Raw genomic sequence first — 17,541 nt, forward strand, 5'->3', positions numbered from 1 at the left:
AATACACCCCCCAAATGGTGTTTTTGGTCATTAAAAATGAGACCAATACAAGGAATTCCCCCTGTTAATGACCTTTCCTTAATCAACACTTTTCTGATCATTATTCTAATCAAACAAAACCATTTTATGTTTTCAGTTAGTCTTAACGCAATCAAATTCCTGAAACTGAGAACCGGATGGAACTTGAATCGAACAGAAGATACCAAATCCAAACCGGAATGGTCCACATTCAAACAATACGCAACCCTAACCGTAGGTCTGTAAAACCAAGTTCGAACCTTCCGGCCAAAACTTTATCCGGTACGTCTGGTGCAAACAACGCTGCTCATCACCAAAAGAACAACGAAGCAATCTCAATTCTCAATTGAATTCAAATCTCAATAGATAAATAAAGGCGGAAAAGGTTTTGAAACTATTTGGCGTGTGGAAAAGTTGTGACAGTATGTAAACGCTCCATTTGAAGATATTCTGATGGCTGTTGCAGAGACTGTATCTTGGTTTTATTTTGAATTGTCATACATAAACGTCAGCATTTCATACATACAGTACATACAGTAAGGGACACAGTGTACCTTGCAGTGCAGTGACCCTGATCTCAATGGAGTGTACTTTAGTGTCACAGGAAGGCGCTGGCTTTACTGGCAGCCTCTGCTTTCTTTATTCTTTACCGCTATATTGTGTCTATGTCACAAACACCCAGAACCACATACGTACACAAACACAGGTCTATTCAGCGTTTGTGTGGAGGCCCCTGGAACCTAGTGTTGACGAGCTCTGTCCCATGTTTAGCTAAACGCAGACTCAGTGCTATGTTCAATAGATGGGGATTCCACTATATAACAAGGCGAGCAGCAGCCGGGTGTCACACACATGAAGAGGCGGGACACAAATGGAGGTAGTTGTTAAGTAATAGTTATACACACTCTGGTTGGAATGCTGGGCTCCTTGGACGTCCTTTATAGTGTCCTCATCCACAAGGTAATTTAATCGAAAGACAAACACTTTTCTTTCAGCATGTTTCTATTCTCATGGTAAAAGCTTCTAAAACCATAAAGTTGCTGCTTTCGGTCTTCGACAACAAATGACTTGGGAGAACCGAGTATCTGAGCAATTACGGAAACATATCAGATGCCTTATGTCTTTTTTCTTTTTTAATTTGTACCAGCTGATGGCTGTTTATGAGGAACAGGAAGCCCAGGAGAGGGATGCAGCCAACGCAAGCCCTTCCCCCAGCCATGATCGCCACCAAGCCGAGCTGTCTGTCTTCCAACCAATCACGGGAGGAGAGATAGAAGTCAATTCATCAGCTCTCAAGTCAAGTGAGTACTGGGGGAAGAATAAAAGACAGTTTGACTAAGACACTAGTGATGCACCACTTTTTTTCAGGCCAACTTTGAGTAAAAGTATTTGAGTACTCTCCAGTATTAACTACTGCCATATGATCATACCATTATGTCTTACAATCGTTTAAAAACATAATCATATTTTTTCTGTGGGAGAAATTACATTCTTTTCTTGAAATCATTTTGAATGTTTTCTGAAACAAGAAAACAAAACTAATTCAACAATGATTCCACTTGACTTGATTCATATGTTTAGTACCATGACCTCAGTGACTGAAAAATAGATACCTAATTCTTAGCTGGCACATTCATATTTTTATTGATGTTGTTAGAGTAAATAAAACTAGACTTGAGCTAGACCAGTGCTATTAGAGTAAATATATTTTTCATCTAAATACGACACTTGTTAAAATAACAACCTGTGCTGTAGAATTCAAATTGTAGGATGTGGTGTCTCATTCTGAACACTAGGGGCACTCTCTAATAGGTGTACACATTTATGAAATAAAGTGAGTAAAAAGGAGTACTGAACAACGTTTTAAGAATACAGGCTAGAAATAAAAACTGTAAAGACAACTGAAGTAATACTTAGTCACACCAGTGTTTAAATTCTACTTCTCATTACCTAATGTAATGTAATCCCATAGCTTGAAGGGAGAGAGTAGTTGGTTGGCTGGATGAAAAAAATGGTGATGGACGGATGCCCCATCCGTATTGTTGATCCTTGATTGTCCTTTTATCCGTGGAGCCTCCCTTTTTGTTTGATGTCTCCTCAGACGAACCTTTCATTAATTCGGTTGTTTTTTACGGCTCCTGACATGACTGTTGAAATTGGGTATGGCCGTTGGAATCGACTGCCGTCTTTCTAACGAATGGCAAAAAGTGATGTATGCTGTTTAGCTATCATCACTTTAGTTGTTTTATTTCTGCGGCAGGATTCCTGAAAGAAATCCAGAAAGTGCATCTCCAATTGCTTGCGTTGGATGTACATGCCGTCTGATTTTAGTCTTGGAAGAGAGATGTTTTGAACAGGTAGAAAAAGTCACACTGAACATGTCATGACGCACTCTAAGAAATGTGGCTTTTTCCCTGACGTCTTTCTCCGACTTCCCTAAGAGCCTGGCATTTGAGGATGTCAAACTTCCCTAGGTTGCAAAGATGCCCTCACTGTTCGATCCAGACTCTGTTAAGACAGGAAGTTTAGTCTGTTTCAGTATGGTTGCCTGGCAGGAGAGATTAGAGGTAATGTGCGGTTGTCATGGAAGATTAGGGGTAAAAGCGCTCTGGAGACTATTACTGTCAGTTGAGAAGGTCAGAGTTAGGCCCCTGTCTACTACTCATACTACAGAACAACTTCTGTTCTAAACAGACTTTCTCCTTTTTTGTCTCTTCAAACGTTGTCTTTCACCTTTTTTTTTGCGTGTCGTTGGTGTGTTCCCGTGGAATTTTCTGAAACCAACATTTTATGACTAACCCACAAAATCGATGTGTCTCAGATAGTCCCCGATCATAAATACATCAAACTTTTGTCCCATGTTAGCTACTCATTTGCGCTGTTATCACACTAGATGTCTTGTCAAATTACTCCCGCTTTTCCCCCTCATTTTTTCTCATGCTGCAGCCGACTTGAGCCAACTATTTATGCCTCTTTTGTCCTCTTCCTTTATCTGTCTTTCATTGCCATTCAGCGGGGGAAGGACGCATTGATTATGGCATTGATGTAATCCTTACCCCCAGACAGTCTTAAGAGCACCAGGGGTCCATTTTGTCACGATCAATACATGACCCTACAAATATCATTTGTCATTTGTTCACGGCAGTTCACTCACATAATGTTCCCTCGTCCAAACCTTTGTCATGCGATTCCCAATGGGACCACCAGGCCCACATCACCAAGGTCTTAATGTATATACAGTATCTCAATTGATTATGATTAAAGCGGCCACATATGAGAGTAGGGAGTGTACTAAACATTAAAATAGCCCTTTTACCGTTTTGCATTTCTACCTTTTTGCTGGGCTCGAGCAGCAATAGTCAACAGAGGAACGTTTCATTCATCATCTTCCATTTAATGATTATTTTATGCAGTGGGCTGATGAAATGTGCAACGGAAGATGCAATCATATTTTACCTAGGTGTACACAGTACACAGATTTGCAAATCACGTACTTGTCGACCATTTCGACCAATGAGAGACAGCGTGTTCGAGTTACTGTATGAAGCGAATTGATGATTCATGTAATTTATGTGTAGAGTGGAGCTTTTATCTGTTCACTGCTGATTGCGAGGAGCTAAAATGGAGCCCTGTACCTCTTCACATATATAAAACACAATACAGTTGCCCTCTGCTGTTTTTCAGTAAAATACTCTTATCAATTCATTGATAAAATATAAATGACTGTATTTTTTCTAATGATGAGCCGCACCATCTTATAAGCAGCAGCAAAAATCGCGCAAAGAAAAACAAACAATTTTCGGCACGAATAAGCCGCACAACACGATAAGCCACAGATAGTAACATCCGATATTTACGCAGAAAGATGGTAACGTTTTTAAAGTGTATTTTTTATTTAAAACTTTTTTAAAAATTGTCTGCTTGCAGCAAAATCCTATCTTCAATAGATTTAACACACCTGTTTTTTTAGCATCAACATATTTATAGAAAATGGAAGGATGAATGAATATTCTCAACATAAAACTGACAGAAGACTGCAGTCAAATAGCTGTTCACATTCAAAATCAATATTTCAACAGTGTCTTCTTCTGTCTTCCTGCTTAATTGATTCTTTTAGTGACGATATAAACACATAGCACATAATTCATTTAGGTTATACAATCACACATATATACATTACAATCATGCATACGTGTGTATCATGCATTCACAAGAAAATAGTTGCTGTTTATAGTCCCTAAAATACGGTACAGTACTGTATTATGATTTGTGTAATAATTTTTAGCGGGTAGAACATGGCATGGAAAATGTTTTGCAGGTACCTATGCTATCTTGCTTTCTATTTTATGCTAGTATAGCACACACGATTTAAGCCACAGATTTAACTTAAGCTCAGCACATCATATCTATATACTGTATATGATGATATACATAATGTGCTCTTGTATTTTCACAGACACCCCCCTGCTGGTGAGAAGCAGCAGTGATTCAGCTCTCGGCGCTCAATCAGCAGAGCTTGATTCCTCCCGCCATGAAGACACCTCTGAGATGGTAGGACACTGACATCGTAAAACGATGTTTGCGAAACCTTGACCTTCATTTGTGACTTCACAATCTCAAAAGAGCGAATCACTTTTTTGGACTAAGGATTACTCACATTTTTGAGGTGCATATTATCTCAGCCTTTTGCCTTATAGTCACATTTATCATAATTATACTTTGTCTGTAATGATTTAATTCTTGAGAACTTATTTCAGTGTTACACTTATCACCCTAACATGGTTGGACATAGCAAATCCCCCGAGAAGTCTTTTGAAAGGATCTCCATGCCTGATTGGACTCCTGAGTGGTGACCCTCTTGAGATTTCTCTCTGGACACATTTTTTTAATGCCTGTAGAGCAATATGTTCATGCGGTTTATATTCTTCTTAAACATGGTTACATCTACATTGATTTTGGGTGGCTGTTTTAACATGTTTCTGATTTTAACAGTAAATCATGTTAGATCTTTTTCTTTGAATCGCTGGGTTTATGATTGAAATGGAGAGTCTAGTATAGACAAAGTGTGCAGTCATTTTTCGAAACGGTGGATATTTTTTCCTCACGTTCATTTGTGTTGTCGGCGACGGGGGGCGCGGGTGTGCGATTGTGTATATGTCATATTCAGACAAGGTAAATCTCACATCGATGCGGTGGGCTCGATTTGCGCATTTACTCGGCAGTCACATTGACAGATATCTGACGTGTTTTGGATTTTTATCCACATTTGCGAGGGCCCAGATACAAGACTGGAAGACATCCAATTCCAGTCATTATTCTGTTTACACTGCCTTTGACATATTTCAGAATTTTGCCACTTCAGAATTCAAGATTGAATTTGCGTCACTTGTAATTCCAGCCAGTGCTTTAATTGTGTATGTGTGGGGGGTGGCCTCCCCTTATTTGACTGTTGCCGGGTAAACTATGCGGTGAGTAACAGCTGATCGTGAATTTAACCAATTAATTGATACACTTGTAATAAGCGATCGTGGTGGCACATTTTCAGTCTGGTTCAGAGGTCGGCGGTTCGCTTCCGGCTTCAAGCTTGCCGTGTGGAGTTTGCACATACTTCCCCAAAAACATGCATGGTTGGTAAATTGTACACTTTAAATTGTCCTCAGGTGTGTTTGCGAACGTTTGTCTTTGTGTGCCTTGCAAATGGCTGCTAACCAGTTCAGGGTGTACCCCGCCCAATGCGCGAAGACCGCCGGGATAGACCAGACGTCAACACCCCCGTTAGCAGCTGTTTGTCTCTTTTTTTTTTTTTTTCTTCTATCAATTTGGTGGAGATGAATTACTGTGCATTACACGGTGCACAAGAGAAATATAGTAGGAGCGTGCCCGCTTTTTCGTAAAGTCTTGCTGTGCTTAAGGCTAAAATTTAGAAGTGCATATCGCTGCACACTGGCCCACGTAAAACACTGGATCCAACCAAATCTTTTTCGTTTCCGACCCAATGTGACGCACACATAACCAAAACCACATTAACTATGGTTATTCACACCATCATATCACATCTGCATGTAATTCTAAGGCTAAAAGCAGAAAATAATCAGTGTAATTCTTCATACAGAATTTTGTGCATGTGTGGTTGGTGAGGGGAAATAGATTTTGCCATCATAGAGGGTCATTCAGTGTGCTGTGAAGCACAATAACCTTGATGACTATGAAAGAGAGAGCTAAACGAGGGGAGGGTGCTCGCCTTGCACGTAGACTTGAATGGATTTTAGCTTATCCCTTCTTATAGAACTGCTTCCGCTCAGGGATGTTGGTGGACGGCCTGCATCAATTCTTGCTCTGCTGCCAAAGTCTCTCAGAGGAGCGATAAAAACATGTCTTTCTCTGTTGGTTTTATTTGCAAATCACATTGTTTACATGGGCTTACATTTTTTTTTTTTTAATGATTATTATTTGATTTGATCCTGGTCTTCATATTCCGATATAGTATTTATATTCTTGCAACACTGGCATCTCTTTTTTTGCACTTTCTCTTTGTGTGTGTCTCTCTGTCTCTCTCACACACACACACACACACAAAGTCAATTGTCCATCTGCTCTGCCAGTTTCCGATGGAGGTAATGGCCCTGTGTAATTGTTCAAAATGTCACTTGGCCTTTTGGTAAGAACAGCGAGAGGAAAAAAGTAATTGTTCTTGCACTGAATCCCTTTCTGTGTTCTGTGTTCTTTGTTTTTTTTTTTTTTTTTAACTCTTGCTTATTTTGTGGCACAGTGGCAGGCTAGTTACACAGTGTTAATCAGACTGGGACTATTTGCTCTTGCCTGGAATACTACTGGGGCTAGAAGGCTCTATACTACTTTTTAGCCATCCAGCATCTTCCTTAAAGTACCTGTCTGGGTGTTTCTATTTACATTTCTGTGTGTGTTTTCTTTGAATACTTTCAGCCAGTGTGGCAGTAAGACGTACCTAAAATCTAAAATAATATACAAGACACTGCATTATTTTTGGGAAAAAAAAATCGTATATGTCTTTTTGTTTTTTTTAAATCCACTTTCTGGTTGACCCAGAAGACATTTGTGTGCATCCCATTTCTCTTACATTGTTTTCTCAAGATCGTGATATCCATTGATTTAAATATCCGCACCTGCTAATATATATTGACTGTGCAGTTAATGGATTTTTCTACACCTATACAAATAAAACAGTTTGGGAATTTTGAAAGTGCAAGCTCTATATCTCAAACTGCCATACCCGATTGCTTTAAATATGTAGTATTTTTTTTTTTTCAGTACTTATAAAGGAATTCAGTTTTGCCTGCAGTATACACCTAATGCTTTATGAGCTTAATATGACTCATGTGGCACTTCTGTTCATTGGCATTTTATACAAAGTACTGTTTGTTTCAAAACTAAGTTATTGGCCCTCAGTAATTACCTCTGAGAGCTATTTTTCGATTAAATGAGACATACAATTATGCACTGATAGACTTTCCAATTAATACTGTATTTCAGCGGTTCTTAATATGATGGAGGTGTTAGGATAATGAATGCTACCTGCCACTCTGACAGTAATTAAGCTAATAAGACAGCATCTGCATCTTGGCCAGGGTAATCGTTTTTCAAGTCACCATAACATAAGCATATGTAGTGCATGTGTAATCTGTCAATCACTGTCTGTGGGGTTCTTGCCTTTTCAATGCTCATCTTTTGCCTCGCTCCGCAGTTGTTTACTGCTTATATTTGCACGTGTTCTCTAAATGACCAATAATGGACACGACTCACGATAACCTGTAATAAAAGTGGATGGACAGTTGAGCAATACCTCAGCTAATTTTCTTACTCAGTACAATCTTGTAATGTTCGTTGTTTGTTTGGTCCGTCTTTTCTGCTTTATCAGGATGTGATTTTTTTTTGCCTTTAACTAAAACAAAGTGTTGGTGTGCTTTCTTACCAGGCTGCAAGTCCTGCTGTTGCGAGACCTCAAGTCAAACATGCTTTCAATGACAGGTCAGTATAGCCGTATAGCATATTTATAGAAATTTGTGGATTTTACATTGGCCTATCCTCAATTTTATGACTACTACACACAATATAATGCCTCTAAATACAAAAGCTCCATTTAATAATCTTCCAAAAAATAAACACAATCAAGTTCATGTCGAAGAAAGGTCAACATAGCTTTGTTTACGTCAACATGTATGTTTTTTTTTTTTGTGCGTGTGCACATGTTTGTTTTTGTGTCCTACTTGGCCATCATCAGTCGTCATTAAATGTAGATCAAGGCCTTTGGAGCAATAGTTAGTATAAAGCTTCCTCATCATTAGCCCACTACATAAGAGCAAAACAAGGTCGTGCACAGACACACTCAAGCATACGCACACACACGTGGATCAAAAAAATTACCCTTGGGAGACATTTAATATTCTGTACTCCAAATGCTAAATTGGGCATCTTTCATTTGTAATCAAATGAGTATGGTTGCTTTGCAAATTTTAGTTCTAAAAAAATCCTGTCCTTTTTGTCCAGCCATCCCTCCATATTTCTGGGAGTGCTGTTATTTTTTGAGGGCGATGTTAAATATGTATAAACTTCTCCCCAGTCATAGTAATTTGATTGTCAGGAATTGGTATGCTAATTTTCACTACGACTCGCACTCACACACACTCAAAACAAGACAAATCTCACAGCAAGAAGTAATGTATAAGTGATTTAGCGGGTTCTGTGCTTGTCGGTGAAACGAGCCTTGAAATTGCAAAAAATCAGAAACTATGGACCTTGACTGGCCGTAAATACTCGGACAGTAAAGTGTTCCTTCAATCAATGTTTATGTGTTTGTGTTTGAATCGCTGATGTGCTGCCAAACTGTGTGCTTGCATATCTGTACCACCTACTGTAAGTACTGTAATAGCTTATCATAATTTAAATCACAGAACCAAGAAGATGATGACATTACATTTGAATAAAAGCGTCATTTTCATCCAGAGGATGAGATTTACTGCAAATTGTTTTTTGGAATGGGTTTCGATAGCGCCACATATTTCTGCCTGAGAGCTGTTTCTGGGAAAACAGGAGGTGAAGGTCTGCAGTGCTTTATAAAAACTCGATTTCAAGCGATTTTTCAGATTTGATGTGTTTTCACGTCCATTAATCATTTGAAAGAAAAAAAAGAAAAGAGCCAGTCCTTTGTAAAGTATTTGCAGAGTTTTTGTCGATTCATCCAGAAGCATATTTGCAAGGTCATGGTGATGTTTGATGAACGACCCCGGATCACAAGATCCATACAAGTTCAACCCAGAACTGTTTGATGAGCTTGAGGTCACGTTAGTCAAGTTCTCCCACACCAAATGCTTCCTTGCTTTGTGCTTTTTTGCCTATTCCTGTTGCAAGTATAATTTCTTTTAAATCAATTCGCCTAGAATCCAAATGGAGGCAAGCTAAAATGGTAGTACACATATGTATGGCAAATTTTACTAACTGATTTTCGATGTGTGAAACAGACTTGGGGAAGAAGCCACAGTGCCACATGACACCCAGATACAAATTACAAACAAAAAAAAGAACCGTATTTTCCGCACTGTAATGCGCCCCTAAAAGCCTTAAATTTTCCCAAAATCTGACAGTGCGTTTTATAATACGGTGCAGCATTTTTGGTTGATGGAAAAATAAAATAACTTCATGGCCATGTAAATTCTTCAATTTTGACCTCTGTATTCCAGCTATAAATGTATTTTCTACAATTTAAAATGTTTATAAAACCCCGTTTGGAATTTTGTTATGCTATATATTCTCCAATTTAGAAACAGAATTTATGGAGACAAAAACAACCTGAGCAAAAACTATGGGTTTTAGCTCAGCCCTATCTAGTGGACGCATAACATAACCCCAGCCACTTCTGTAGCTTCTATTCTATGCACCTTAAAACGCGTTGTGTCCTTTCTATGAAAATTTTTAAATTACCCTATTCATTGAAGGTGCGCTTTATAATCCAGTGCGTCTTGTAGTGTAGAAAATATGGTAGTTTAAAGACAAAATAGAAGAAGCTAAGCTAACTAGCAGGCTAAGGTGTCCAGCATAATTTGTTGTTGGCTTACAAAGTATTTTAATCTGTGTTGATCTTAAATGATCTGGTCTACCTACTCTGAAGTATGTCAGGCTGCTGAAGACGTGCCATTGTTCGGTAGTATCGGGAGATGTTTCCAAGTCAGAGTTTAACCTAAAATTAGGCTTCAAACGTGCCTATTACCTTTACAAAAGATGCACTGAAATGTCTCCAAAAGCTTGGGAATCCACCTGGGTATCCAGTGATCCACGCATCATCACACGAGAGGTAGAAAAGTCGAGAAAACTCTTTCAAAAGATAAATTATTCAATTTTTTAGTCTTTATTTTTGTATTTGCATACATTAACATTTTGCATAACATTAACATTTTTGCTACTTTGCATTCACTCCACTCCTTATTTTGTGTGATGCACTTTGAAGATCAGCTTGTAAAAATGTTGGAGTGCGAACGGAGAATGATCTATTCAATCCATTAGAAAATAGATGACAGGATGAAAATGCTCCATTTTGTCATAGGCATCCTTTTGGAGGTAATTTCTCCTACATGTGTCAGTCTTTCATATCCAGCATCAGTGAAGTGGCAGGTGGAGAACACCTGCTCTTTTCATCTGTCTGTGTGTGTGCCCTGTGAAGTCTATTGTCCTTTTCCTTTTGCATCGGTGTCCTTTCTCTTTTCACACCTAATCTCTCTATCCCGTCACACCACTTGAGGTTTTTTTTTGGGTCAAACATACCAAACATCGAAAAGGAAACGTAAATGAATGCAAGTACTTGAATCTGAATTTTGCTATGGGTGTAAGAAATCAGAGCTGAGCTACGGGAAGACATGGGGGGTTGGGGGTCTTTTTCCCTTTCCTCATATTAATGCTACTCATTAGCTTTGTCTAATTAATTCAGTACTTTATTTCACTTAGTTTTCACTTGCTTCAATTTTTTCCCTTTCTCTGCTTTTTTCCCGACTTTTCTTTATACCATGCTCACATTTTTCTTTTGTTCTATTTCTGTATTTTCCTCACTATAAGGCACACAGCACTATATGGCACATAGAGTAGAAGCTGGAGTAGTTGGCTGGGTTTGCATTATGCATCCACCAGATGGAGCTGTGCTAAAGTGAATGTCAACAAAACAATCAGATAAGTAGGTCAAATTGTTCAATCAGATATTAAAAATAAAGATGATTTATGGCATGTACTATCTAATCTCGCAGATGGTCTAAATAATATGAATATGAAATTTTTTTTCAAGAACAGTTAATAACTTTAAAAACACATTTTGCCACTAGCTCTTGACTGAGCAGCCAATCACAGCTCAGCCTGTCTCATGACCAAACTCAGAAAACAGAGCCATGATTGGTTGTTACCTGAGCCTGGAGCCCATTTAATGTCTTTTTCAGTCACCAGCAAGTGGTGTTTTTAAAGTATTATTTGCACATAAAAAAATGTGAGCCTATAGACAAAATACTGTGTTAACATTTTACTCCTAAATAAGTATCTCTTTCCAGTTATTCAAATGGGTTCCACTGGAAGTTCATCTCAGGTATCCCTTCCATAACTAATGGCCAAACCATCCGTTCACTTTTCCACCTTCTTCAAGTTTCACCTTGACTTTCTTCAATAATGATCAGACAGCACCAGCTTGATATCTTTTGTGCTATTGTGGAGGAGAGGCAAAAGATAATGAGTGTGTATCTTTCATCGCTCGTCCTTTTGCCAGCCACCATGATCAACAGTCCTCTCTCTGAAGTCTATCACTGTACCTACTGCTCAGTTCATCGGGTGCTTCGGGACGGATGGAGGGTTTTAAGAGAGATCAAGACGAAAGGAGCAGATGGCATTAAAGAAATAATTGAGGTTGTCGCTACAGAGCGCAAAACTAAGTTGATGCAAACTTCTTAAAAAAAAACAGACACAGAAGGGAGTAGCGAGAAGGGCAAGATGGGATTATTGGCTGCGCTCTGATAGATAAACTAATCAAACACAGACAAATAAGCACCCCAATTTAAACAACATGAACCAGATTCATATGTGAACAATCCCATGTAGAAAGACATTCATAGATGACCAACAAGGAGGAGATAAGAAGAAAATCGTTGACTAACTTCCACATGCAACAATTGCGCTGTTTGGATGACTTTCAGTATAATAATCCCATCTCTAAAGACAAGGTTTGCACTCGTGGAATAACTTCACAATACATCCTTTAATTCAACCACTACATTTGTGAAAGTAATGTATCAGTCTAGCATTGTATTCGAAGAGTAGACACATTTCTGTTTATTCTTCATACAGTAAGTGCTTCGGGAAATAAATGGATGGATGTTTCTGTGAGAGAATTTTCTGCTATTTTCTTCCTACTTATCACATTTCCAATGCATGCATTTGTGTTCAGCTTCTTTTTCGGAAATCGACAAGCTTATTATTCATATATATTTTCATTATTTGTGTAGCCTGACCAGAACGGTGGAGATCCTGGGAGGGGACAGTCCTTTAGGAATCCATGTGGTTCCATACTGCTCATCTCTCAGTGGACGGTGAGTTTTATACATTTAGAAATCTAAATGCAAAACTAAAGAAACTTGCTTTTAGTCCTACGGTACTTGTTTTATTGCCTTATGCAAGTGTGATATAAATTGATGCCTTCACTTGAGTGCGACTAGAAAAGACATGCCCGTGAGCATTTTTACAGTAAGTTGTCTGTCTACATGTGTTACTGCACCATTGTTGTTATTATTTCCATAGTTGAAAAGGTTGTAACACCATGACATTGATGCATATGTTATTAGCCAGCTGTTTTGCATTATGTGTTAGCATTAAACGAACAAACCTTCTGTAAAACAAAAGTCAAGTGGTGATTGCCTAAGGACAACCGTTTTTTGCTTTTTATCTGCCAAACTTCTTCAGGTACTCATAACTCATATCTTTGCTTGCAAGATAAATGAAAAATCCCAGAAATTCCTAATTCAAGCCACTGCTGTATCTGTACATTATAAAAATGTATTTTTATAGTTACTATATAAACATATGACAATAATATTCATTATTATATATGCTCCTCTCATAGGTCTCTTGGATTGTTTATCCGTGGAGTGGAGGAAGAAAGCCGCTCCAGTAAGGAAGGTTTGTTCCAGGAGGATGAATGCATCGTCAAAATAAACAACACCGACCTCATGGACAAGACTTTTAGCCAGTGAGTTTTTGCTCTTTAGGTCTAAAAAAAATGCTAATTGGTGATAGTGCAGTAATCAAAAGCAAAACAACTAATTAAATAATTTTATGTTTTTTTTTTTTAAATTTATTTAACCTAATGTATGGGGATGTTATCCTTTCCAAAATTTTGAACAAGGTATGAGGGTACACTTTGATGTTAGGTCTGATTTTTCTTCCTGTTAGCACTGATGTTGCCTTTCTCTTGTCAGAGGGCTAATTTAACATGTTGCAACATCACAGAACAATACAAAAGATACTTGGCAGATGTCTGAGGGGTAATCCACGGAGAGCACATTGTGTTTCTGCTCATTCTGTTGTATTACTTTCAGAGAAGATTTGTTCAGGACTCATTTGAGACTCGATGTTTGTCGGTGTTTATTACAGCAGTGAAGTACGCGTCAAGTAGGCTAACTTGGCAACATTTGGGGATACCGTATAATCTAATTATATAACAATATAGAACATAGGAATTTGCCAGCGCAGGGAATAAACAAATGAATGAGTACGTTTCATTAATGGCTCTCACCCACCAGTTTCGTGTTAACACATTTCTCATAATGTGACATCATTTGTTGGCCTATGTATGTATTTTAACATTTCATCTCTAATTATGTGTTATGACTATGCGTATTTTTATATTAGTATTTGTCACTCTTCCCATCTCTCAGAGCCCAAGAAATCTTCCGGCAGGCAATGCACTCCCCTGTGGTCTCTTTGGAAGTGCTTTCTTCATCCAACAGAGAACGCTTTGAGAAGAGTCTGATAGGTCAGCTGTTCAGCAACAATGCCGGTCCTGACAGCAGTCCTCGAATTCCCAAAACCAAAGAGCCACCTCCGCCTGTCAAAGCCAAACCTGTGTTCAAGCCTCCTGAGAGCGCCATCGTGAGAGCGGCAGAAGAAGATGGCTCTCTGGAAACTGCTGTGAGTCTTTGCGTGCCTTGGCTCCAAGATAACCTTATTTCACGAGATATCTTGACGTGAAATAGGATATAAAAAACATATACAAATAAGTAAATGCAGTTTCAAATACCTGAGAGCTGTGAAGTGGAATTTGATTGTAAACATCTCTACCTAGAGATCTAAAGCGGGAAGTGAGAGCTCGCTCTGTGAAAAAAGCCCTGCCCTGTCCGGTCTGCTGGCCGGTAAGAAAGGAGGACGGAGATTGAGAATCGACCTTAAAAAAGGTAAGTCAAGTCATACAACATCATTGTAACATGAATTTGCATTCATTTGCAGGATTTTTTTGCTCACGATAATTTAAAAAAAAAAGTGTTATTTTAGGACTAGGAAGAAAAAAAAACATGACTTTTGCAATCATACCATACTATGAAATTGTGTGTTAAATCCGTATTTTATTAAGAATCTCGACTCAGTATGTGATTATTATTACTGTGATTGCACAATCTGCTGCTTGTTGATTGCTGCTGTCTCCAAATCCAATTAAAGTTAAGTTTCGGAAGATCTTTTTTTTTTTTCAGTTTTCAAGATTATACAGTAAATCATTATGTACATTGCTCAACTCTCAACCTCCCTTTTGATGTCAATTCAATAAAAACAAAACAAAACAAAAAAAACATAGGTTTACAAGTACCACTTAGTGTTTGTTCATTGACTCTTCTCACTTGGAGCACTCATAGTGCTTATACAAAATGAAGCACCTAAACAAACTAAATTCAAATCAAGTTATATATGTATATTTTGTAATATAGCTATGCATGCTTACATGTTCTTTCATGTGTCTTTTAGAGAACAGGATTTGATTGAAATTTTGAATCTAATCTCATCTTTTGGAAATATCCCTCAACTAATATGTTTTGAGTGGGAATTTATGTTACAGAGGCATACCGAATAAAAATACATGTAAATATGAGTGTTTCTAAACAAAACAAAAATATAGTCAAACCAAAAGAAATATCTTTGAGTTGACTTAGGTGAATTAAAGTATGCTAGCACCCCTTTGATCTTAAGCCAAATCAGGACTGCCCCAAAGTATACTTGTATTTTCTAGCCATTGTTTTTCGAAGTACAATACTTGCGAATTTCATTTACTCTAATGTTGCTGTTGACTATATCTCGCACATCTCAGGTCTTAGAATGTATACAATGGAGCTGCTTTTTTTTTTTTCCCCCTCTCTCTCTTTCGCTCACCCTTTTCCCTTTCTAGCTCTCCTTCTTCTCTCCATCTTCTTGACTTGTTCTCTTCAAGGTCTATTAAGTCTTTATTGATCTGTTCATTTCTGCTGATATGAATTCATAGCGGACCAAACTGCTGACTTGGCACTGCTAAAGAGACCAGACTAAATGAGGTCTATAAAACACACAACCAGTCTGTGTATTGGGCACTGGCATTCATGTTTGAGTGCTTTCGTACACATTGTGTGTGTGTGTGTGTGTCTCGCGTGTGTACGTGCACAGTATGTGAGCCTGTTTTTCACTGATTAGTATTTTAATCTTCCTCACTTCTCTTTCCAGAACATTCACTCTTCTACTGCGTTAGACTTACACCTCATTTCCGCTTCACTGTTTCTATACTTCACCCCCCCCGCCCCCCCTATTTTGCCCCACACCTGAACTCTTTGCAGATACGGGCCTACGTTTTAAAGCGACGCACACACAGAGTTCTATCTTATATGCGGCACAAAGGTGCTCAAAGCCCACAGTGTGGCATTAGTTTGTTTCCGACCAACGCCAAAGTCATTTTCTCCACATTTCGCCTATGTGAATGTTTGAAACGAGGCGTGGTCAGTTGCAATGTATGTCTTGTGTTTGCGTTTTTGCCCATTGATCACTTCATTCTACAGTCGAACTTGACAGATTGGAGCTTACTATAGTCACTACCCGCCAACTGCTGGCTGCTTTTATCATGCGTTATCAAAGGAAGGAAGTTGCATTGATTCTTCAGTTTTCCGTGATTATTTGCAATACTTACACTTGGTTGTCAACTGACCTATAATATTACCCTTTTTCACTTAACTTTTGTCATTCATCAAACAAGTTAAGAGACCTTTAATTCAATGGTTCACCTGTCATTGAAAGTAGCCATATTTCCATAATGGTTTTTCACAGAATATAAGCGATATTTTTACTCAAGTACAATTTCGACTTGGAGATTTTTTTTAATTGAGGAGTTTTTCACGTGTAAGGTGCACAGAATGCGCTTGAAACACGGATTCTGCGCAACTTCGGGTATTTATGGTAAAATGAACTCAAGCGCAACAAATATATACAACTTACTTTTATGAACACAAGAAAATATGAAGAGTTTAGGAAGATTATGCTAGTTTGCTATAGTCTTTACATTGTTGCCAAAGTGCTGGTGCGTCTTATACACGGCAAAATAGAAAATACCACAATTTGACGCCCAAAATTAAGGGTGTGCCTTATACATAGGTGCGTCTTTTGAGAAATTACAGTAATTAAAAATGATTGGAGTAATGTAGGGAAAGAATGTACTTGAGCGTAACGATTAACAAATATTTCCATGTCGCTCTTCTAGGTTCAGATGGTCTTGGCTTTACGGTGGTAACCAGAGATTCGTCAGTTCACGGTCCTGGTCCAATTCTTGTCAAAAATATCCTGCCGCGTGGGGCGGCTGTCAAAGATGGACGCCTGCAATCGGGAGACCGCATACTGGAGGTATGAAAAATCGCAAAGGGTTATATTCTCGATGTTTACGAGATGTTTAATGGCGATGTTCTTTCTAGGTAAATGGCGTGGACATAACAGGTGTCGGCCAGGAGGAACTGGTGTGCATGCTGCGCAGCACGCGGCACGGAGAGAGCGTGTGCCTCGTGGTTCTACGACAAGAAGACATGTTTCTCCCCCGCGAGATGGTAAGGTCCAGTTAATGCTTTGTCTGGGGACCAAATGACTTCCTCACCCAATCATACTAATAATATATTTTGGGTCAACTTTCCATTTCATATCATGGAGGTTTCCTTACTCTGATTAAACGGTCATTGTTTTCATTGCTTAAAAAACCTGTGCCGTGATTGTTGAGCCAATCATCAAGGTTTTCCGGAAGACTGCCAGGTCAGCAGCCTATAGGAATGAATGCAATTTATTGGCATTTCATCATGGTATGATAGATGCAAGGTGATTGCGTGGTGAATAGTGAGCACACTGTAAAGCCTCACATTGAAGGTAATTTTCTTTCTTCCATCTCTGGCGAGTTACCATTTAATAAAATGCATATCAATTCTGTTTCTGATTCTCAGTCTGTCTTCTTCTTCATTGCTTTTTCTTTTTCCGTTTTCAAAT

At 38.5% G+C, this 17,541-nt stretch overlaps 1 protein-coding gene across 2 annotated transcripts in view; it reads left to right on the forward strand.

The window, feature by feature from the left end:
• LOC148423856 (partitioning defective 3 homolog B-like) overlaps positions 1–17,541 on the forward strand; it is a 118,281-nt gene that overhangs the window by 16,333 nt on the left and 84,407 nt on the right. For both annotated transcript variants that reach the window (XM_088415659.1, XM_088415658.1), the window contains exons 4-12: positions 1,166–1,319; positions 4,475–4,569; positions 7,970–8,022; positions 12,522–12,605; positions 13,136–13,261; positions 13,950–14,202; positions 14,357–14,465; positions 16,778–16,917; positions 16,986–17,114. In XM_088415659.1, the coding sequence (XP_088271785.1) occupies positions 1,166–1,319; positions 4,475–4,569; positions 7,970–8,022; positions 12,522–12,605; positions 13,136–13,261; positions 13,950–14,202; positions 14,357–14,465; positions 16,778–16,917; positions 16,986–17,114 (1,143 nt within the window). The remainder of the gene's footprint in view (positions 1–1,165; positions 1,320–4,474; positions 4,570–7,969; positions 8,023–12,521; positions 12,606–13,135; positions 13,262–13,949; positions 14,203–14,356; positions 14,466–16,777; positions 16,918–16,985; positions 17,115–17,541) is intronic.

Source organism: Hippichthys cyanospilos, chromosome 5 (genome assembly GCF_059441005.1).
Source record: "Hippichthys cyanospilos isolate Australia breed blue-spotted pipefish chromosome 5, RoL_Hcya_1.0, whole genome shotgun sequence".
Classification (NCBI taxonomy): domain Eukaryota; kingdom Metazoa; phylum Chordata; class Actinopteri; order Syngnathiformes; family Syngnathidae; genus Hippichthys; species Hippichthys cyanospilos.